At 47.9% G+C, this 23,603-nt stretch overlaps 1 protein-coding gene across 3 annotated transcripts; it reads right to left on the bottom strand.

The window, feature by feature from the left end:
• Positions 1-1,445: 1,445 nt before the first annotated feature.
• On the bottom strand, positions 1,446-17,586 carry PRNP (prion protein). 3 transcript variants are annotated; one of them, XM_032419673.1, is made up of 3 exons: positions 17,342-17,585; positions 14,999-15,096; positions 1,446-3,509 (listed from the first exon to the last, which is right to left on the bottom strand). In XM_032419673.1, exon 3 carries the CDS (start codon positions 3,497-3,499, stop codon positions 2,726-2,728), a length of 774 nt encoding a protein of 257 aa, XP_032275564.1. In that variant the 5' UTR covers positions 3,500-3,509; positions 14,999-15,096; positions 17,342-17,585; the 3' UTR covers positions 1,446-2,725. The 3 variants fall into 3 exon arrangements, with proteins under 3 accessions (XP_032275564.1, XP_032275565.1, XP_032275563.1); XM_032419674.1 differs by lacking the exon at positions 14,999-15,096 and having other exon boundaries at positions 17,346-17,586; XM_032419672.1 differs by lacking the exon at positions 14,999-15,096.
• Positions 17,587-23,603: the final 6,017 nt, after the last annotated feature.

Here is a 23,603-nt window from a genome sequence, read left to right as displayed (position 1 = left end):
AGAAATTATGATGGTCAGATAATGAAGCTTATATTTAAATAATTAGAAAAAATGGCCCCAAGTGAAAATCGTTCTAGAAATTTTTATGTTAAGGATTAAGTTTGAGGGTCACTTACGGATGAGGAATGCTTTGGAGACTTGGTGGCTGTTGTTTGTTCTGGGAGTTTGGTGAATGATGGGGATTCAACACGTTGACTTCCATCTTCCCATTTTCAGTGCAAAGTTGATGCTCTGATCCCTGCAGGATATTGGCATTTCCTGAGGTATTAACAAATAATTGTGATTCCAACCACTGTCGCTTCTGTGATTACCTGGTAAATTTCAGGTGCCAAAGAAAACCCGCCAAGGAAAATCAAGAGCGCCCCTAGGGCTGGGGCCTGACGCGCTCTCGAAGAAGGCAGGAAACAGGCGAAGCAGGAGTTGAAGGACTGTGACAAATGAAGGGCCTTTTAGATCTAAGGTGTTGAATTTCAGTCCAAAGGGAGTGACTGTCACTGGGGCTCCCAGGGTCTGGGAGCATTTATAACCTGAGATTGGGGGTCGGGCAGGGGGGCAATCAAGTTGGTACTTGAGTGCTTGGTAGGTTGCAATTTAGTCAAGAAAATCCTCTATTTCAAAGTCTAGGGCAGAAAAAAAGCTTCCAGGGCACAAGGACTGTCTTCCTTTGCTGCAGTTAAGTGCCTTTGCCATTTACCCAGTTTCTAGCACATTTATTTGTGGAAAAAATGAAAAGGCAGCAGGGAGGAGCCGGCGTGTGACTGGGAGTATGCTGAAGGCAGGACTGGGAGCAGGTGCACAGGACACGGGCCGCCGCAGGAGCTTGGGGACCTCGAGTGGCGCCTTGCTCGCATCACCCCTACTCTGGCCTTGCCAACACAGGGCGCAGCGGTGAATGTCACTGCAAACACCACGGGACACATTCACTTAGCTTCTGTTTAATTCTAGTCAAGATTTCGAACATTTATACATTTTTTTTTTTTTTTAAAGATTTTATTTATTTATTTGAGAGAGAGAGAATGAGAGAGACAGCACATGAGAGGGGGGAGGGACAGAGGGAGAAGCAGACGCCCTGCCGAGCAGGGAGCCCGATGCGGGACTCGATCCCGGGACTCCAGGATCATGACCTGAGCCGAAGGCAGTCGCTTAACCAACTGAGCCACCCAGGCGCCCTATACATTTTTTTTATACAAGTACATGCAAAGTTACAAATATAGAAAATATAAAGTACATGCATATTTCGAAGACCACGATGGATCTATCATACAAAACTATTCAGTGCACATGTAAGCCTGAGGACCACGCAAAAGGGTTTTCTACATATTAAGTATTTAGTACCTTACAAAACCTCTTGTGCATTAGATATATCCGATGTTAACTCCTTTAACCAAAATTTCTAAGTCTGTCATACACAATATATATATATATAATAACTCTTTTTTTTTTTACATCAAATACCTGCACAGTGCAAGCCAGGAACATTGCAGAATGCTAATTTATCTGCTAGGTGACAATATTGAACAATCCAGACAATAATTTCACCTTACTTAAGTAACAGTTAACAGAATTCCTTTTTTCCACCCTGAATGGATATTTCTGTCATGTCCGACCTAAGATATTTTTTTGGATGGCCTTCCATTCTTTGATTCAAAAACCGATTATAGAAACTAGGACTTGACATAATTCTGGTTTTGGACAATTATGAGACAGCAATGAAGAACTGCAATCATTTTTCTTTGTCTACTAATCATTTTCTCCATTACGCAATCCTCTAGGATGTTGGTTATTTTAACAGCTGCACCTCCCTGTGTCAAAATCATTCTGGTTTACAGGTAAACGAACAAAGATTTGCTCTCAGTGCCCGGAAGGCAGTTCAATTTTTTACTGCCTTAATTATCTATAGTTTAGATTATGAAAGAAAGGAATGGCACATGTAAGTGCTTTACATGTCCCAAATGGGAGCTTGCCTCGAAGGGCACCACTCCCAAGTGTGGGATTTTTTTTAGCGTTTTCGCACTGTTGGTTATGTTCATTCCCTGTGAAAACATCCTCTGCCGAGGTCTAGTGTTACATGACTATTTACGCTTGATGTTTTGGCTGCTGCGTGGCCCACACCGCAGAATGCAAACCATCGTCCCAGTTCTCTGCTCTCTGGTGGGCTGATCCTGGGTCCAAGAGCGAAGGATTTCTAGTTTCGCTTTTTGAATGAGTATCATGTGGCCTCCTTTTAAATTTGGCAGAAATGCTCTTTGCACAGGAAAATGCGATCGGGTTCTTTTAGAACGGATGGGAAAAATTTCCCCAAGTTGCTATGAAATCACGGTTAAGATGGGGCATTAGTGTACTGAGCTCTAGCTGGGGAAGGAGCCAGAGGTTTTCAGGCAAAGGTATTTGAAGACTGTTTTGAGAATTGTTTTAGCCTCAACCTGCTGCACTAGACAAAAAATAAAATAAAATAAAATAAAAATAAGCCCTAGGTCAACTGCTGTTATTCCCAGCCCAGCACTAGCATGGGCCCCTGAAAGACTCAATCACATGGGGGCTCTAATAAATAGCATCCTGGGTCTGCTCCACATTTCCCAGGGCCATCGGGGCCAAGGGTATTAGCCTATGGGTGATAAAGAGAGAAGCAGGAATGAGACACCACCACTAAAGGGCTGTAGGTAGACACCCCTCCCCCAACCTGTAAAAGATGAAGACGTTGGAGAGGACGGGTTGCTCATTCTCCTCATCCCACTATCAGGAGAATGAGCAGCGAGATGAGGAGGATCACAGGCGGCGGGGAGAAGAGGATGGCGCTCGCCCCTCTTTGGTAGTAAGCCTCGGACTCTTTCTGGTACTGGGTGACGCACATCTGCTCCACTACGCGCTCCATGATCTTCATGTCGGTCTCCGTGAAGTTCTCCCCCTTGGTGGTGGTGGTCACTGTGTGCTGCTTGACCGTGATGTTGACGCAATCGTGCACGAAGTTGTTCTGGCTGCTGTACTGATCCACCGGCTTGTAGTACACTTGGTTGGGGTAGCGGTACATGTTCTCACGATAGTAACGGTCCTCATAGTCGTTGCCGAAATGAATGAGGGGCCTGCTCATGGCACTCCCCAGCATGTAGCCACCCAGGCCCCCCACTACCGCCCCGGCTGCCGCGGCTCCTGCCATGTGCTTCATGTTGGTTTTGGGCTTATTGGGCTTGCCCCACTGACCGTGGCCGCCACCACCTTGACCCCAGCCACCACCACCGTGCGGCTGTCCCCAGCCGCCACCGTGGGGCTGACCCCAGCCGCCACCATGGGGCTGTCCCCAGCCGCCACCGTGGGGCTGACCCCAGCCGCCTCCGCCCTGGGGTGGGTAGCGGTTGCCTCCAGGACTGCCCTGCCCTGGGTATCGGCTTCCCCCGGTGTTCCAGCCTCCTCCAGGCTTCGGCCGCTTCTTGCAGAGGCCCACGTCACTCCATGCGGCCACGAAGAGAACCAGGATCCAGCCGCCGATGTGGCTTTTCACCATGGTGACTTATCTGCAAAACGAGAAGGGTGTCAGTGTCCTGCGTTTGCTGCATAATGAATGGATGCCCAGCAAGGGCTTCTGCACGTCGGTCACAAAGGCTCCCCACTCCTACTTCCCCTTTGCTGCACTTACGACCGAAGTAATTTCAAATAAAGCATTCACACAACTCTTTTTCCTTCTCTAAGGACAAATTTGACCTTAAGATCATTTCTGGCTCTATTTCCTGGAAACCTGATAGAGATGGAATGTCAACAACGTTGCTTATGGTAAAAATAACTTGATTGATAAACTGCATCCGGGCTGGGTGAAACTAGAAACATCTGGTGGGCCTGCCATAGCTTTGAGCATCTTTAGGGCAGTGATTATTGTAACCAGGTATGTCCTTGGGGGGACCCTGGCTCCTGTGGGGTCTGGGGCCTCTACACCAAAGGGAACCCTTTATCCACCAATATGGGTCTCATTCCCTTGTCCCCGAGCGGCCACTTGTGGGGGCTGGGAGTGGAGACAAGTCCCTGGCTGCTGTGTGGACTGCTATGAGGATCCTGTTGTAGCCCCTTCTGGAACCTTCTGAGAACTTAGGGTGGCCCCTATGGAAGTCTTGGGAGTTGGGAAGCCCCCCACCTGAGCTTTGCAGGAATTAACTTTGAAAATCACTGGCTTGTGTCTTCTTTCGTCTGTGGGAACGCGCACTAGCAGGGAGGGCGTCTTGTCTGCTGCTCTCTCCTCAGGGGCCAGGGCACTGCCTGGCAGACACACAACAGTGACTTGTTCGGTGAAGGAATTAATGCCCTCTGAACAGATAAATGCCTGCAAGAATTTCCTCAAAGTACTTCTCAATACGGTATTTTTTGGAAACAGGAAACACACAGGATTTTGAAAGCCCTCTTGTAAATTCATCATCTATAAAAAGAGCCGCTCGAAGCAGGATAAAAATGCCTGGGTTCACAAGTCACTGAATGAGTTTTAGTTCAGCACTTAACGGCTTATGAGGGACTTATTTTCTCCTAACATTTGGTACCAAAGAAACACGTCTTACAGAAAAGGGCCGGCACAGTTCAGGAATCCACAACCAAACTAAGTTGCCCTGGACAATAATTTATGACCCTTTGCAGAATGTACACTTGTAAAATGAAAAAAATCTTTCAAATGAAAGATGCTCAGTTCTAAGGGCAGAGATCAAAGACACACAGACATTCAGAGGGAGGAGAATAATGAAATAAGTAAATGATTCACCTTCCATTTATGCTTCTATCCTTATTGAAAAATCTTGGTGGCCACAGGTAAATAAAAATATATTTGAAAGTTACGAAAGCAGGTTCAACTGCTCAGCTCATGCCAATCAATCAGGCTTTCTGGAGGCTCTTCTGGGTCGGGTCGGAGGGGCAGGGTCCTGAGATGTGCCACCTGGCTTTATCCTCGCCTCTTGAGCCCCTGGTACTGGTCTCCTGCGGGCCTCTCCCTGCTGTACTCCCCACGTGCTCACGGGCTCTAGCTCTCAGCCTCCTTGCTGCCCACGCCTTCACTCACACACTGTAGGGAACCGGACTAGGGGAGCGCCACCCCAGTCAACAGCTCCCAATCTAATGGGGTTTCATGTCAACAACTACTTCATTTACCCCAATGAGCCAAACCCAGCCAATACCCTGGAATTCTTTTTTTTTTTTTAAGATTTTATTTATGTATTTATTTATTTAAAGTAAACTCCATGCCCAATGTGGGGCTCCAACTTACAACCCCGAGATCAAGAGTCGCATGCTCCACCGACTGAGCCAGCCAGGCACCCCCCTGACCCCCACTCCAGAGTTATTCTTGAATTTCCTCTTTTTCACAGCACACAGTGAATCTACCAGCAAATGTTATCGGCTCTACCTTGAAAATAAATCCTAGGGTGCCTGGGTGGCTCAGTTGGTTAAGCGACTGCCTTCGGCTCAGGTCATGATCCTGGAGTCCCGGGATCGAGTCCCGCATCGGGCTCCCCGCTCAGCGGGGAGTCTGCTTCTCCCTCTGACCCTCCCCCCTCTCATGTGCTGTCTCTCTCATTCTCTCTCTCTCAAATAAATAAAATCTTAAAAAAAAAGAAAATAAATCCTAAATCCCGAAACTACTCACATTTCCCAACATTACTTACTATCCTGGGTGAAGCATCTGTTGCTTCTCATGGGGGTCTTTCAACAGCCTCCAACCAGCCTCCCTGCTTTTCCCCCGCCCCCACTGCGTGTTCTCTACTCAGTAGCCCAGAGGCTCAGACAACCTTTTTTTTATGTAGGTTACACCATATCTCTTCCCTTCCCCCCCCAAGCGGCCCACGCGTTCAAGCTCAGGGTAAGACCCCAAGTCCTGACTGTGCCGCACGTGACCTGCCTCCAGCTGCCCGCCTCTCTCTGGCCTCCTGCTCCTCACACTTGATAAGCACTTTCTCATCTCAGGGCCTTTGCACTTGCTGCTCCTGGGGCCTGGAAGGCTCCCCCTCCGGTTACTCGGTTACTCGTATGGCTCCAGTCTGCTCTGATGCCACCCCCGTGGGGCTGCCCGTGCCGCTCTACCGAAGTCAGCAGCCCGCATCCTATCCCCTTCTCCTGCTTTTCTCCAGAGTGGGGATGCCTACCTGACATCTATGATTTACTATGTGCTTACTGTTCACCTTCTCCGCGGGAGTGCGGGCTCCCCCAGGGTGGGAGTTTCGCTTTGTTCACAGCAGTGGCCCTAGTGCCTAAATGGAGTGCCTGGCTCACAGCCCGACACGATAAATGCGGAATGAATGGATGAGTGTGGAAACATCCGTAATAAAGCATCACAACCAAACTAAAAATTAACCTGTTACAAAAGCGAACCATATGTATGAATTTTCAAAACCCTCTTCCCTGCACTGGCCCGCTGTCCAACATGCACAGTCCAGTTATAGGAACGCTGAGTTCATGTGCCATCCGCCACCGGCGAGGATTGCTGACACGGTCGGGGCGGGAGGGAGACGCTGTTGGAAGGGGAGGAACGCGGAGGTTGCTTTGAACATGCCTGGTTCGAGGCTGTAAGAGTTACAGCTCTCTAAGCTGTGGAGACATGTGGGCAGATGATCAGACCACCTAGGACGGGAGGCACAGAGAGGGCCTCGTTCCTCGGGAAGCCCGGTGCACGAGGTGGAAGGGGCCACAGGGCATTCGGAGTGGAGACAGGCAGTGAGAGAGAACACTGGCGGGGCGGGGGTGGGGGGGGGAAGGACCACAGGGGGCTTCGTGGGAGAGGAGCCTGCATGTGTGGTGGAGAGGCAGACGGGGCCAGGCAGTAAAGGGCCTCACCAGCAAGGGGCGCAGACATCCCGTCTTCCCTGGGACAGTTCACACCTGCTGTGCCTGGTGCTAATATTAATAGTGCCCTTTTCATTCTCAAGAGTGTCCCCGTGGGTTACTATATGTAGCCTAATGATAGGACATGTTAAGTCGTCTGGACTTGATCCTGAAAGTACTAGGGAGCCAGTGAAGAGTTCTGGGTTCTCTTTGAGAAAGAACGTTGTGGAGGATGGACTGGGGCCTGTGTGTGCGTGCGCGCATGCATGCGAGTGCAGGGAAACTAGTCTCAAGGCTCCTGCGGGGACTGAGCTAGAGATGGTGGCCTTGTCAGGGAAGGACGGTCATGGATGGTCTGATTGGAAGGTAGCTTCTGGAGGGCTTGGTGTTTGATGTGGAGGGTGAGAGACTGGAAGAGTCAGGGTGGCACCCGGATTTCGGGACTGGGCAGCTGCATGGATGGACACAGAACGGTGGAGGAGGCCTGGAGGGAGACAAAGGAAGGGCTCGGCTCTCACTCCTCCCTCTCAAGCTATGTATGTGAGACGAGAGAGACCAGGAGGCAAGAGGGCCTCAGAGCCGTGGGCTCGCGTTGCTGTTCGGGACTCCGTTAAGGCTGCGTATTGGATAAAGTTGGCTAACGACAGAATACATGAGGACAAGATCATTTTAGAATCACTTGAGAACAACAAAAGCAACACTGAGTTATGAAAAGTATTCAACATAGCAACTACATTTTGAAGTAGAGATGCATTTCTAAACATAAGAGGGACTCAAAACTTACAGGAGACCTTGGAGAATCTCTTCCTGCTTGTGATGAAATGAGGAATATCTGGTGTCAGTGAATGCAAACCTGTCACTCTGCGAATTGGGCTACCAAGATTCACAGATGTCAAGTGACACACCTAGGATTGCAGTGCTGGCGAGTGAAATTGCTGGGGATGGGGACGGGGTTTCTGAATTCCTGGAAGATACTCCCTGTCAATGGGCGGCTTGTGGCCCGATCCTTTGGTACATTTTGAGACATGAAGGGCAGAGCTGCCAGGCCAAACTGTGCGGGTCATCGCCCCTCCAGGTCAACGTGGCCTCGGCCACTCGGTATGGCCACTACCAGAGGCACCCGGAGCTGCAGCAGCTTCCAGATCGCTCCAGGGCCCAGCACCCGGACCCCGGTGGTGCCTCCAGCTCTAAGTCTGACTCTATAGCGATGAGCACGTGGAATTTGACCCCCAGAGGGAGCGTGATTTCTGCAGGACTCTCTCCTCATTGAAGAAGAAGGATCCCCGCATTTATCAGAAAGATGCCACCTTCTTTTTTTTTTGTTTTTTTTTTGTTTTTTTAAGATTTTTATTTATTTATTTGACAGAGAGAGAGAGATAGCGAGAGCAGGAACACAAGCAGGGGGAGTGGGAGAGGGAGAAGCAGGCTTCCTGCCGAGCAAGGAGCCCGATGTGGGACTCGATCCCAGGACCCTGGGATCATGACCTGAGTCGAAGGCAGACGCTTAACGACTGAGCCACCCAGGCGCCCAAGATGCCACCTTCTATCAGAGAACAGCACCATCCTCGGACAGCGAGGAAGCGCCGGCGGCCAAAGGGAAGCAGAAGAAGATGCGGCCTCCGTCCCTGAAGGGCTGTGGAAGGAAGGTTATCTTGGAGAAAGAAGGCAAACTCAGACGTGGAGACCCCCAATCAGAGATTCCAGCAGATCTCGTCGAAAAGTTATGTAGAAGCACAGAAAAGCTTCCGGGCATTGGGGGAGGGCGGAGGGCGGCGAGGGCGAGGACAGTGCCGGGCAGGTGGCTCTCGGGTTGCTGCAGAAACACGCTACTGCCGGGGGTGGGGGGTGAAGCCCCGGGGGGATGCCGACTCGCTGGAGTGGCTGAAGGGGCAGAAGGACATTCACAGCCCTGACACCCGGAGAGAACTGGCCCACCTGGAGGAGTACTGGGACAACCCAGAGCTGGAGGAGGGGAGCGGTGCTCCCTGAAGAGAACCTGCTTGTACAGGTCAGAGTCGGGGCCGCTGCAGGAGCAGGGGCTGTAGAGCTGGAAGGCCCAGAACTCTTGGAAAAAGAGGCAGATCTTCAAGTCACTTTGCCCAGAGGAGATGGATCACGGAAGCCACTGGGAAGCCACAGAGAGACAAAGCCAGCCCACAGGGGGTGCTGCGGGCACCTGATGGGGCCGGCAGGAAGCAGCCCCAGCACAGGAACGGGCGGGCCCCGTGTCACCCACCCAGAAGCCAGTCTCCCCCCAGAGGCAGAGGAGGGGCAAGGAGGCATATCTCCTGGGCCCCAAGGTGACACCTGATAGACGTGAGTTTAGTCACCAGAGATTGCAGGCCTTTGGCCTCAACCCCAATCGGCCGCACTTCTGCCAGCTGGGCAGGCAACAGAGGAAGCAACAGGGTCCCAAGAGCGGGCCCTGAGCTCCAGGGAGTAGGCAGGGGCCCTGGGCTTCCTCCCCTCTAGTCAAGCCCCTGGACGCATCTCCCTCCTGCACTACGTAGACACTGCGTCTACTGTGGGCAGAGAAGTCCTCCTATCTCACAGATGTGGACGCTGAGGCCTATCTAAAAAGCTTGCCCAGCATCTTACCTTGAGACACACCTTGGCCCCCATCCCTCAAATGCTGGCCCAGCCAAAGCCACAGTCAAGTTAAACGGCTTTATTAGCCCCCAGGGGCCACTGTTCCCCCCACCACCTCCAGACCTTGGCCGGGTAGGGGCTTTGGGACCAGTGAGGGGCACAGGTGGTCCAGTGAAAACTATAGTACTTGAGTCAGGCCCTGAGTGGGTGTCCGGGAGCCCTCCCTCCCTGCCCTGTGAGGAGGGCCCATCTGGCGGGAGACAGGGCTACAGGCTCTGGCCCTGCCCAAATGGCCCCAGTTCAGAGGTTTCAGGGACCAATCTCAGCTGTGCTTGTCAAGGGGTGAGAAGGGGAAGACCCATCACCTCCAGATTTCAGGCTCCCACACCCAGCATGACATAAATAAACAAACAAATAGTGAAAAACAAAACAAACAAACAAAAAAGACATTAAGTATTTGACAGAGGTCAATATCTATTTAACACTAAAAAAAAAAAAAAAATACTCTTAGCAGACTAGGAATAGGAGGAGACTCCCCTAACTTGATAAAGGTTATATAACAAAACCAGCAAACAGACTTGGTGGATAACCTCTGAATGCATGTCCTTTAAGATCAGAAATAAGACAAGGATGTCCATTGTCACAGGACTGGAGGTCCTGTCCGATGTCATAGGCAGAGACAAAGAAATAACCGGGGCAAGAACTGCAAGGAAAGAGCTAGCCGTCATTATTTGCAATTAAAGTGATCATACACAGAAAACCCAGCAGATTGGTCAGAGATGACAAGACACCCAGTACTAGAGTTCAGCAAGGCTGTGGGATATGAGACTGGCCTAAAAAAATCAACAGCATTTCTCTACACCAGCAATAATCAACTTAGAAAAAAAACTTAAGAAAGAAGATAATCCTGGGTGGTTCAGTCGGTTAAGTGTCTGCCTTTGGGTCAGGTCATGATCCCAGGTTCCTGGGATCGAGCCCCGCATTGGGCTCCCTGCTCAGCGGGGAGTCTGCTTCTCCCTCTCCCTCTGCTGCTCCCCCTGCTTGTTCTCTCTCTCTCTCTCTGTAAAATAAATAATAAAATCTTCAAAAAAAAAAAATAGAAAGAAGATAATCACAATAGCAAACCAAACTGTAAAATATCTAGGACTTGACTTAACTGAGAAAAAAATAAGACTTGAACAAAAATAACTCCAGTAAAGACCACTGAAGATTATCTGTAAAAACGGAAAGGTACGGGAGCCTGGGTGGTTCAGTTGGTTAAGCGACTGCCTTCGGCTCAGGTCATGATCCTGGAGTCCCGGGATCGAGTCCCGCATCGGGCTCCCTGCTCAGCAGGGAGTCTGCTTCTCCCTCTCCCGCTCCCCCTTCTTGTGCTCTTTCTCTCTCTCACTCTCTCTCTCAAATAAATAAATAAATAAAATCTTAAAAACAAAAACAAAAACAAAAAAAAAACGGAAAGGTACTCCATGGCTTTGACTGGGATGACTTAGTATTAGAAAGATGTCTGTTAATTACCTCCCCCCCAATGAACCTGTCATTTCAATAAAATGCCAATCCAAAGTCCACCTGGGCTTTTTGAGGAGTTCAATAAACTTACAAGGTGAAAGGAATGTCCATGAATAGCAAACTCAACTTTAAAAAGGAACAGAAAAGAGAAGGGAATCTACCGGATCAGACCTTAAATCCTACTACAAAGCCAGAGTAATAAAGACCACACAGTCAAACTCTAGGAACAGAACAACCAGCCAAGGAGAGCAGAAGGGCACATTCAGAGATAAGCCCTTGTATATATACTTTAGTAGGGACTTGAAATACAATAAAGCAGCCACCACAAATCAATGGGGAGAGGAAGGCTGTTGAGCAGATGCTTCCGGGAAACCGAAGAAAAATAAAACTGGATCCCCTACACCACGTGCAAGAGTGCACTCTAGGTGGAATACAGACCTAACTTAGAAAGGGAAAAGCACATTGTTAGAAGAACAAACTACAGGTGAATGCCCGTGTGACCTGGAGGAGGAGTGGTCGGAGGGCTTTTAAAACAAAGAGCACAAACCAAGAGGCAAATAAGAATTTTATGACATGAAAGTTAAGGATTCTTGTTTAATGCTACGAAGGACACTATGGACAAAGTTAAGAGGAGTACATAATGGTAAAAATATTTGTAGTATTTACGGCCAACAGAGGATTCATTTCTAGAACCTACAAGGAATTCTTAAAAGCAGTAAGAAATAGTAATAAGACAAAAACAGACAAAAGGACCAAAAGATACAAAAACTGATAATTTACAGAAGAGGAAAAGCCAAAAGGGCTTGAAAAGATACTCAAAATCATTAAGAATCAGATAAAATGGGGCCAAAAAAAAAAAAAAATGACATATCACTTACACTTATCAGTCTAGTCAAAAAGAAAAAAATAACCAAACCAAAACCACAAGAGAGGTGAATGATGCCAAGAAGGCAGGGTGTGGAAATAACGGAACCCACTTGACTATCAAAGGAGTGTGGGTGGTATAATTGAACAGAAAGAATGAAAATAAATTAAATGATTATTCAACTCAAAAAAGGAAGAAAACAGAAAGAGAAAATTTCAAAATAAAGCATCGTAGTTATAAAGAAATAAAAGAGATGAAAGTAGAACTTAAAACCCAGGAAAATGAGGAATTGCTAAATAAAATCAACTGACTTGAAAATGCAATTCGCACACAAACACACCCCACTACATAGCTCCACATGGGGAATGGGAAAGGCCACATAACCTTAGAAAGGGAAGGCTTTAAAAGGGTAACCTCCTTCCAAATGCAAATGCGTTTTATGAATTAAAAATCCATGTGGGATGGGTTGCTTTTCTGTTAAAATATAAATATTGACTTTAGAATTAATGCAGTCAACAAGTATTTATAGAACAACTAATATGTGCCAATTTTTAAATACATAGAAAACTTGAACTGACCAAGAACTATAAAAGAAATGGAGGAAAAAGTTGTCCTAAATTACATATTACTATGTAGTATTATGGTACAATAACATATTGATTCATTCAACAAATATTTAAGTGTCCTCTAAGGTTCTAGCATTGTGTGCTGGTAGTGGCTGGGGACACAGATGGTGAGTAAGATATTTAGCTTGGGGGGTGATGCCATCTCCTGAAATGAGGGAGACGGGTAGAGGGCCCCGCTTGGAGAGAAAACCGGGGGCTGTGGTTTGGATGCGTTAACTTGGCTATACCTAGGAGACATTCAAGTAGGAGTATCAATTTAGGCTATTGTTTTAAGAGTCGGGAACTCAGCAGAGACAAATGTCAGGGCATCTTCCCCTGAGAAGCGGTGTCTATAGCCAAGGGGACAAGGGGACAAGGGCCGAGATTGAAACCCCAGCATTTCAAGTGCAGGGCTCGCGCCCTTAGTCACCCGGCCTCCACCAGAACGGATGCCAAAATCCAAAAGAAAATAGCGCCAAACTGATTTTAACAGTTTAGTAAAAGAAGAATACACTGCGACCAATAAGGATTATTTTAGGAATGCGAGGATGGCTCAAAATCAGGAAATCTATGAATAGGTTAAGATGACAGAACAATAAGATTCTCTGCAGATACTGAAAAGTTTTCAATTAAAATCAACCTCCACTTTGATTTCTTAAGTTTAAGCTGTTAAAGTTTCTATAGAACTAGCAGGCAGTCCCCTTCCATCAAGAATTGCCACCACAAACACATGGCCTATATCCTATCTTAATGGAAAAAGGAAAGGCGTCCCATTCGTGTAATGAACAAGTCAAAAATGCAAGTAGTGGCTGTGATTTTTAGATTGTTACGGAAGTTCCAGCCAAGTACAATCTTCTATTTGGAAAACAGGCCTAAAATGTCTTAGAATAAATAAGTGAGCTCATTAGGTGCAGTTTTTGAAATCAATATGTAAAAAACCAGCAAGTCCCCAAATTAATCGTAATTAGTGAGAAGATTTAGCATGGATGAAACATTCCATCCATAATGTTCCATATTGCCATTCCATCTATAATGGCAATAAAAAAATTTTTACAGTATCTAGGATTTAACCTAAAAATAAATAGGACTTTTATGAGGAAAGCTAAAGAATTTTACTGAGAGACGTAAAAGAAGACAAGAAAACAACAACAACAACACCCAGCCATACTATGTTTTTGGTTGGGAAAACCAATATTGAGAGATGCCAATTTATCTTCAAATCATCCATCAAGTCAACACGCTTCCAATCAGAATTCAAAGGGGATTTTAAAGAACATGATGAAATGATACTCAAAATTAAGAAGTCAGAAAAAAATCATTGAACAGGAAGAAAACCTAGGGCCGGGTTGGCCTGCCAGCTATCAGGATACATTGGAAAGCTACACGGGGCATTATTAGGATCACGTGGCACTGGTGTATGAACAATGGCAGAGCAATGGAACTTGACAGAAGGTACCAGAAAGATCCACAGATTATTACCCTGTTCATCCTATTCCCATTTATTCATGGGGATAAGACAGAGCTGGTAGGAACTAGCTTAATGGTCTCGTGCCAAGGGCCGAACTTCTAATACTTAGAACGTGTTATAACTTGAACTTTAATTGGTTAAATTGGGAAGTGGCACCAGCTTTTCCCACCGCCCAGAGCCCCCAGGAAAATTCCCTGTCTTTCCAGGGTTAGGTAGAACCTTGTCATATTTTAATCTTTTTGAGGATACTGCCCCTTCAAGAATCTAATGCAAGCTATACAACATTTTGCAAAACATTATGGGATGTGGGGTTGCATTGGTACCCTGAGGCCCAGGCCTGGATTGAACAGGGCAAGGACCCCCAACCTGGTCTATCATCAGAATGACTTGAAGAACTTTTTAAAAAGCAATGTTGCTGGAGCCTCTCCTGGGCCAACAGCAATGGGATCTGGGGATCCATAAAAGCTTCCCAGGGGACTGCACTCCTAACCAGGCTTCAGAACTAGGTCCTCAGGAACACAACACTTAACCACATTTATAAGGCTTCTCATGAAGAGCATACTTCCCTTGAAGTGATCACACGATAGTTTAGCAGTAATAAGTAGAACATAGCTGAAGAAAAAGGATTAACAAATTGCAGGGAAAAAAAAAAATGCTCCCGACTATAAGCGCTGCCAAGCACGGTGTTCACTCTAGGATTATTTTAAATGCAGCACCATCCCTGGGTTAGATGACGGTGCAATGTGAATGCTTAATACAAAGCCGTTCACGGCTGATACAATTGCCTTGGGAGAAGAAATAAGATCCCAAAGGCAGAAGAGAACAGGTGATAAAACTACAGCTTCGAAAACCTTTCACCTCATAAAACCTTTCGTCAGCTGGTGGACAGTCACCTTTGGCGTTAATTTGGTACAGAAACGTTATGTGACTATTGTTTTATTATATTATTTTTTAAATGGCTGCTTCCTTATGTAATTCAGCCTGATTGTAGAGAAAGCTGTGACCCTTTCTCTGCAAAATCAAGCTGATTTTGCAAGGATGATGCAATGGTAGGAATTACATATATGGACCCAAGTGGCCTCCCGAGCAGGGGCCTGTGATCACAGCCTTTCCAGAGCCTTATTTTCTGTGACAGTTGGAGACTTCTCAACCATCAGAAGACCAGAGATTCCACAGGGTACATACATCTGTCGTGGTTCAGCTGAGCTGGAGTTGTGTCTCTGAGAAGACAAAATGCCTCGGCGCGGCAGAAATGGCTCAGTTTTCGAATATACTCAGGAATCCTTAAAACCAACCACAAAAAAGAAAAAAACTAGAATTGATAAGTAAATCTAAGAACTGATTCCTTAAAAGAAAAACCTAATATATAAATTACTAAGTCACTAATAAATCTATTCAAGAAAAAAATGAGACAATATTTGAAAAAAAAATGAGGTCATATAAAAAAAACAGCAAACAGGACACAGAGAAAACTGTGGGTCCGTATCATCTAAAAAATTGAGATATGTGACCTATTTAAAAAATTGCATTATTTAGTAAAAGCAACGTAAACAAAAAAGAACACGAAAATCACCTCTCACTTCTGTTAAAATGCCCATTTTTTGGTGCTTTTCCAAAATTCAGATTTTCCACACATGCACTCACTCTTGAGTAAACAGTTTAGAAAACTGTACTTTGTCAGTTTCCCCCATATATCAGAGGCTCCAAAATCATGACTTTTGATGGTTACATAATGCTCCTACCAGTTACTGTGCCATGATTTTCTGAGCTACTGCCCTGCTGTTGTACAATCAGGTTGTTTCCCAGTTGGTTCTAATTTTAGATCATTCTGCACCAGTGTGTGCCCACATATGGCTTTTTTGTTTGCTTGTTTCTTCCATTGCAGGTAAATCCCCAGGGGTAGGGTTTTCTGGGTCACCACTTTGAACTTCTTAATGCATTGCCAGATTGTTTTACAAAAAGTGTGTAGTAATTCATAACATCCCCAGTGGGGTGTGAACAGGAAAAGAATAAAGGTATACACACCAAGGGTCAGTTTTACCTAGAGTTAATCTTGGCAACAAACTTGGAAGTAGGTTTCACTTCCTCTATTTTATGAATGGACATGAGCAGGATTAGGAAATTAGGTGACCTGTCCGGATGTCACAAAATCAGTAGCAGAGCCATCTTTCTAACCCCAATACCCCGCCACATCCTCAGATAACTGAACATGCAAGTTTCATGGCAACTGCCTTATAGGGGTTGCTGTTACTACTACTTTGATCGTTTTTGTTCATTTAATAGATGTGAAACGACAATACAGACTTGCTTTCATTTGCATTTTATTCTGCAAATGGTTCATCATTTCACCATGTACCTATTATAATCTTGACATTGTCCTTTTACAAGTATGAAAAATTTGTGTCAGATACAAATAAGATAAAAATCACATCCTAGCTCTCTGCTTTCTTTCCCTTTCCAGCTAGTTCTTTTGCATTTTAAGAGCTCCTCAGTGGTTGTGTAGGTGAAATTGTTCCTTTTCACCGGTGATTTTCCTCTTCCTTCTTAATAACGTCTGAGAGAGCTGTTCATTTTTCCATAGATCTGACCTTTTTTATTCAATTTTCTGGTCCTATTTTTTTCTGGTAATTTGATTTGTAAAAATCTTTAATCCTGTTCCACCTGGAGTTTTTCGCAAGGAAAAGGGAAACATCTCAAATGTTCGGCATGTGGGGAACGGCTTATTAAACCGTGATGCTCTATGTGAAAGAAAAATACGCAGCCACGAAGATAATCATGATCAGGGGCAGGGGACATCTGTCCCCGGAGGCCGGGCACTCCCGGGCCCGAGAGGGAGAACGCGGCCACCCCGAGGCCCCACCCGGCCGAGGCCCCGCCCACGCCCGCCTGGTCGGGGGCCGCTCCGCGGAGGGCTAGACCACTGCGGCCGCCTCTCGGGAGGAGTTCGCCGGGGGAGCTGGCCCCCAGGCACCCCGGACTCCTCTCCCGCCGAGGCCTTGGCCCTGGGCGGGCGCCCGCTCCCCCACCCCCACTCCGCGCACCCTCGGGGCGTCCCCGGCCTCTGCCCGCCGGCTGGGAGAGCGGCCAACTGGCGGGCGGCCGGGAGCCCCGCGACCCCCCGGCTCGTCTCCCCGAAGCCAGGCGCGTTCGCCCGGGGCGATCGCCCCCACTTCCCCGGACCTTCGGCCCCTCGGGCCGCGGACCCGCGTGGGGGAGGATCAGACCTCGCGGCACACCGCCACCCCTCCCCAGGGGCCCGGCCAACCGCCCCCAATCCCAACCCGAAAAACAAAACCAAGTGGCGTCACCCGAAAAGCAAATCCAAGCGGCGTCACCCGAAAACCAACGCGCACCCTGGGGCAGGCCGGACGCGCCACGCGCCCGCAGGGAAGCCCCCTCCCCTCCTCACTGCCAAGGTCGGCCCCCGGCTCGCGTTGTCGGGCTTCGCGGCGCCCCGCCGCCCCCCAGGGCTCCGGACCCCCGCCCGCGCCCTGCGCTGCGAAATGAAAAGGCCACCGGGCTGTTTACCTGCCTTCTTCCGAGAGGAGAAGCTCGCAGTGCCGGAGCTGTCAGCGACTGGCGCGGAGGCTGGCGACAAGCACCGCCCAGGAGGAGGGCCGGGGGCGGGGAAGGGAGGCGGCGGCGCTCGCGGGCCGAGGTCGGCGCGCGGACCAATGACCACGCGCTGTCGCGCGCTCCCGTGCTCCGCGGGCGGGCGGCGGGGGGTTACGGGGAAAGGTGCAGACCTGCCAAGCACCCCCGGGCGTCTGAGTCGCCAGTGAAAACGGGTTGGGATTCGCTTAAACTCGCACCGGCTGATACCGCCTCCCGGTGTCATCACTCTCTGACGTTGCTCATTGACTGTAAAAATCATCTTTAAAAAGAAATTCGGCCGAAGCCTCAACTCCCCCGTTACGTAATGGAGAAAGGGAGACGTTAGGGAATGAGAAGGCAATTTTTGGAACTTTGGTAGCCAGAAATTTCTAAAGAGGAAAAGATTTTTGCTACCTTGGATTGAGCCCAGTATTAATGAATTTTCACATAAATTCTTAAAATTGGAGGCCTAGGAAGGACATTGGCCACCACCCTTTCTTTCATTGACTCAGTTTCTGCTCCTTATTTTATGCAGGAGAGATGATTTAGAGTAGACCTCCCAAATGAGGAAAATGTACTCCATTTAACAAGTCCACTCACATTACCTGAGGTACCTTGTATGAAACAGAATGGTGTGTTTTGGCTCATTATTCCTGCTAAGAAATTAGGTAGAGGTTTGTTTCATGTAAAGGGTGGCCAGGGATGAAGTGATAGAAGGATGGGAATTAGGGTTTGGGGAATCGTCTAAATTATTACCCAAATTGGATCACTTTTAAAGTGAAAGGGGCACCAGTATGAATTAAGTGGGCATAAACCAAGACTGTCCTGGGAAAAATGGGACATCTAGTCCCCTTGTTATGGGCAAGAGGCTCCACTAAGCTTGTAAGAAGAGAGGTTTAAAAATATCCAGACGCCCATTGGAAATGGGATTTGGATTACATACCTATATCCCAGGGTGGATCACTCAAGTGGGAGGGGACTAGTGGGCAGGAAGGGGAGACGCCAGAGAATAGCGATGTGAAACCGATGCAGGGTGATGTTTATGCGAATGTGGGTGGGCACTTGAAAGGTCAGCTGGGCAGGGGAAATGATAGGTCTGGAAAACATGGATGGCTATCCCATGGGGTGATTCAGTAACAGACCAAATGGATTTGGACCAGTTAGAAAGGAACGTTAGGCAACAATACTGTGGCTGTTTTCTATACATTCAGTCTTGCATAATGATTAGGTTGACAGTACTTTTAGAGCCTTAAGTTCTTTCCTTGGAGATGGCTTATTGCCAGGTGAACTGGGGGGCGGGGCAGTGAATCATCTCTCTGAGTCTTAAGCTGGGCTGGAGCCAAGAGTAGGTGACCGGATCAGAAGGAGGAAAGGGCTGTCCTCCCCCTGGCAGGAGGGACTCTATAAAGCTTGGTTAGAAGACCCTAAAACTCAGCTTTTATTATTATTATTATTTTATTTTTTTTCTCAACAGGATCCTGTGTCTACTGGCCAAATGCTCTCCCAGCGGGAAGAGGCTCAAAGGCAGACGATTTCTTGGAGGGATTAGGGAGCCCAAAACGATTGCCTTATGTCCTAATCTGGCTATTGTTTCTATGTAGCAACTACCCATAAAACTTAGTGGTTTATAACCACCACCGTTTTCTTATGCCCATGGATGAGTAGGTAGGCCAGGGATGTGGACAGGCACAGCGGGCACTTGGCTTCTCCCATGATGTCTGGGGCCGCAGTTGGGAAGACTCGAAGTCTGAGGGAGTTTGGAATCCCTGGAAGGCTCTTTCACGTGCATGCCTGGCACCTGAGCAGAGAAGACTTGAAGATCACATGTGCCTATCGGAAGGCCTATGCACGGCTTCTCTACATGGCCTGGCTTCCCCCCAGCCTCTGGTCTCAAGTTTGAAGGACTTCTCACATGGCTTCTTAGGATGTGAGAGTTCCAGCAACAACATGGGAGCTGCCTAGCCACTTCCCATCTAGTCTTGGAAATCACATAACATCAATTCCACTGTATGCTATTGACCAGAGTGGTCATATGTCCATCCAGATTCAAGGGTAGCAGACATAGACCCCACTTCTCAATGGGAGGAGTATCCAAGAATTTGTGGCCATTCTTAAAAACTGCCATAATGGGGTTGGTGGTCTGGCCTATAGATTCTTAGAGGCTTTCATTGACCTCATGAAGAGCACCAGGGGTAGGCAGCCCACAGGAGGAAGATTTTGCAAATGGCCCTACATCATTCTTTATCCCAACCTCATTCACGATTGCCTCCCCGATCACGACAACTATCATACCCCCTTATGGACAGGGAAGGCCATTCTCTGGACTGATGTGGAGTGGAGTTTAAGGTTTGTCCTCTGGGCTTCATCTTGTGGACTCTTGGGCACCTGTTGTGCTGAAGTTCACAGCACCATCAAGTGCTTTGAGAATCTCCTTTCACATCCATCTCCTGTCCTGGCTAGAAGGTACTTGTCAGTGTCACGTGGATCCTCAGCAAATACAGAGAAGTTAAGGAAGTCAAAGTCTCAGTTTACTTATATGCAAAAGGAGAATTATTTCATTCAACAAATAATTTATAGAGTGCCTAGTGTGAATTATATAGTTGTAGTCTTTGACCTCAGACACCAAAGGGAATACAGGAAGCTACATAGAAAGTGATCAAGTCATGCAGGGCCAAAGAGCCCATGACAAGGTGTTTAGATTTTATTTTATTTATTTATTTTTAAAGATTTTATTTATTTATTCATGAGAGACAGAGAGAGAGAGAGAGAGAAAGAAAGGCAGAGGGAGAAGCAGGCTCCCAAGGAGCAGGGAGCCCGATGTGGAACTCAATCCCAGGACCCTGGGATCATGACCTGAGCTGAAGGCAGACGCCCAACCATCTGAGCCACCCAGGCGCCCGAGGTGTTTAGATTTTAATCAAATGTGGTAGAAGCCCTTGGAGATGGAGCAGGGAAATGACATGACCTGATTTAAGTTCCAAAAAGACCACTCTGGTTGTGGCGTGGGGCCCAGTGGGGCAAAAGTGGGAACAGGGCCTGGTAGGTGGCTTTTGCAGTGGTCCATCCAGGAGAGAGAAAATGGTGCTTGATCTAGTGTGGTAACAGAGGAGGTACTTCAATCTAAAATGGTAACTAAATGACGGAAGACCCAGTTGTAGAGGCAACAGGTTTTGGAGAAGTTCCTTCCATCTTGGACGCATTGAATTTGAGATGCCCGTGTTGCCCCCACATGGGTACACCTGGGGATTCTGGAGCTTGGGTGGGTTGGTGCCAAAGATGTGCATTTAGAAGTTATCAGTCTGTAGATCATGTTCAAAGTCATGGGCTTCGACGATAACATCAAGGGAGAAAGTGTAGCCAGAGAGAAGAGGAATCTGCTCTGAACAGACAGCAACGCTGCAGTTTTCCATCCCCAGTTCTCAGTGGCTCGTGTGAGTCACCTGGGCCCCACCCCAGAGATCCTGATCAGTAGATCTGGGAGGGGTGGGTCCAAAGATCTGCATTGCTCACGGGTTCCCAGATGCTCCGGCTGAGTCAGACTTTGAATTGGAGGAAAAGTAGCGGGCAAGATAGACTGAGAAGGGATGGCCCGTGAGGTAGGAGGGAAACCAAGAGGGTCCCCGAAGCTGAGAGCAGAGAGTGTTTCAAGAAGACAGGAGGCATCTACTGAGACCAGACAGAGTGGTGACAGGAAAGAGCTCACCGGATCTGGTGACAGGGAAGTTGTTACTGGGGGCTTGATGGGAACAGTTTCAAGGGAGAGGTGGGGACAGAAAGAAATTTAAGAGGGGATGTAGGTCACAGGGACGAAAGGCACAGCACAGAGAATATAGTCAGTGGTGTGGTCATGGTGGTGTTGGGGGACAGAGCAGGTGTTGGTAACTACACTCGGGGGCACACAGCGGAACGTATAGACTTGTCAAATCACGATGTTGTACACCTGACACAAATGTAACACTTGTCAACTCTACTTCGATAAAAAAAGATTTTTTTTTTAAACTAAAGGTGAGGGGATAGAGACAACTCTTGAGAGAATTTTTACCCTGAAGGGAATAGAGAAATGGGCCATAGCCGGAGAAGCCTGTGAGCATAAAGGGGGTATTTCGAACTCTCTCTAACCATGAGGGTCCTCTCCGGGGTGGATGCCTTCAGTTGGAGTCTTCAAAAACCTCGCTCCTTCCCTCTTTCCCCTCTGCCCTCCCCAGGCTGGAGTCAGAGGGCTGCAGTGATGTGAGGCATTGTGTAAGAAGTCACCACAGGCAGAGAAGGCCGATGGCCTGGTAATGGGGTCGTCTATTCTCTTGGGAGTGAGGAGCATTTTTCTCTCAAGATGATTGATCACGAATTTGAAAAGGAAGCGTCATGCTGCTGCCACAGGACAGAGTGGCTCATGGGTTTCTCCACTCTTTTTTTTTTTTTTTAATTATTTTTATTTCACAGAGAGAGAGACAGCGAGAGAGGGAACACAAGCAGGGGGAGTGGGAGAGGGAGAAGCAGGCTTCCCGCGGAGCAGGGAGCCCGATGCGGGGCTCGATCCTAGGACCCTGGGATCATGACCTGAGCCGAAGGCAGACGCTCGACGACTGAACCCCCAGGCGCTCTGGGTTACTCCACTCTTGCAATACATTTAAGGTTTCCTTGACGGCTAGATTCTAGGGCTTAAGGGTTTGTGAAAAGCCCTGCCCACGTTCTAATGGTGCCTCTCCCTGCGTCGCCCCAGGGGTTGTGGTCCTGCAGTGTCACTGCCCTGTTGAAGCTCTGCTCAGGCAGTTTCCTCAGCCCCAAATGCCTTCACCACCCTCTGCTGGGGGGTTTGAGCTCAGATGGGTCCTCCCCCGGGAAATCTTCCTACGCCTTCCCCCCAAACGCAACTGCCTGCCTCCTGCTCCAGGAGTGACTGGCTTGTACCATCCAGCCCTGTTTTGATCTTTCTAGTATTTATCTGTTGGTTTTTAGCGAGGTTGTAAATTCCTTGGGAGGAGAACCTCAGGACCTTGCAGAAGGAAAATCAGTTAAACATTATCCTGAGCGTTACCCTCTCCCATTTGCTCCGATCGCTCTGCTTCCCATTTCCCCTCAGCTCCAACAGAATTTTCACGTCTTTCTGTCCAGCCATGTGTAAGGTATCCCAGCTTCCCAAACCAATGTTTAGTGTCACCTAGAATCTCTGCCACACTTGGGTCCTTCACTTGCTTTTTTCTGTATCACAGATCTGACAGAACTCACTGTCTGATTTTGTCAGCCTTTCTTTGTCTCCCACCCCAGGCCGGGCTTCTGACTTGTTCCATTGTTCTGGAAACTGGAGCCTTCCTGTGTTCCTACTGGCAGTTCCTTCCCCATTGGTAATCTTTCTCGTCACTGGTTAAAACGATTCTAATATCCAATTCCAATGTATGTGTGTGTGTGATGGAGGCCGGGGGGTTCCTCCCACCACCAAGCAATTGTCCAACATCACCTGGGTATCCTGTAGTTCAACTTCATTTTCACAGTCTTCCTGGAGATCACATCGGATCCCACAGGTTCATGACTCAGTCCTACAGGAACGACCCCTTGCCCCTTTCAGAGGCCAGTTGTTAAGTCCAGTTGTCCCTGGAGCTTCTGACTGGCTGCTACAGACCGCAGGTCCCAATGATACTCTCCTTGGGTTCTGTTAATTTGCTAGAGTGGCTCACAGCACTCACAGTAACATTTTACTCATGAGATCACAGTTTATTACGAAAGGATACAACTTAGGAACACCAGATGGAAGAGATGCATAGGACAAGATATGGGGAAGGTGGTGGAGCTTCCATGCTTCCATGCACCACCTTCCCCAAATTGTTCACCAACCCAGGAGCTCTCTAAACTCAGTCCTTCTGGGTTTTTATGGAGGCTTCATTATGTAGGAATGACTGATTAAATCATTGGCCGTTGGTGATTGATTCAACCTCCCAGTCTTCTCCCCTTCCCAGAGATCAGATTGGTTTCATGGTTGCTTTCCCTCCCATCCTTGGATACTTTCCAGAAGTCATTTCATTAACATAAACCAAATTGTGGTGATCTGGCTGGTTCTGAATAATTAGACACCCAACTTTACCCTTATGACCCCGGAGCGATCTCAGGAATTGAGGACAAGAGACCAAATATTAATACAAAAGATGCTTCCATTGCTCTTATCTCTCAGGAAATTTTAAGGGTTTTTGGGAGCTGTGAGCCA

This window comes from Phoca vitulina, unplaced genomic scaffold (assembly GCF_004348235.1).
Source record: "Phoca vitulina isolate PV1807 unplaced genomic scaffold, GSC_HSeal_1.0 scaffold22, whole genome shotgun sequence".
Lineage (NCBI taxonomy): Eukaryota > Metazoa > Chordata > Mammalia > Carnivora > Phocidae > Phoca > Phoca vitulina.
The sequence above is the reverse complement of the archived record's forward strand: the minus strand, read 5'-3'. Positions and strand labels throughout refer to the sequence as shown.

Coding starts and splice junctions, on each gene's coding strand:
- PRNP (XM_032419674.1), bottom strand. CDS start 3,499: ATGGTGAAAAGCCACATCGGCGGCTGGATCCTGGTTCTCTTCGTGGCC.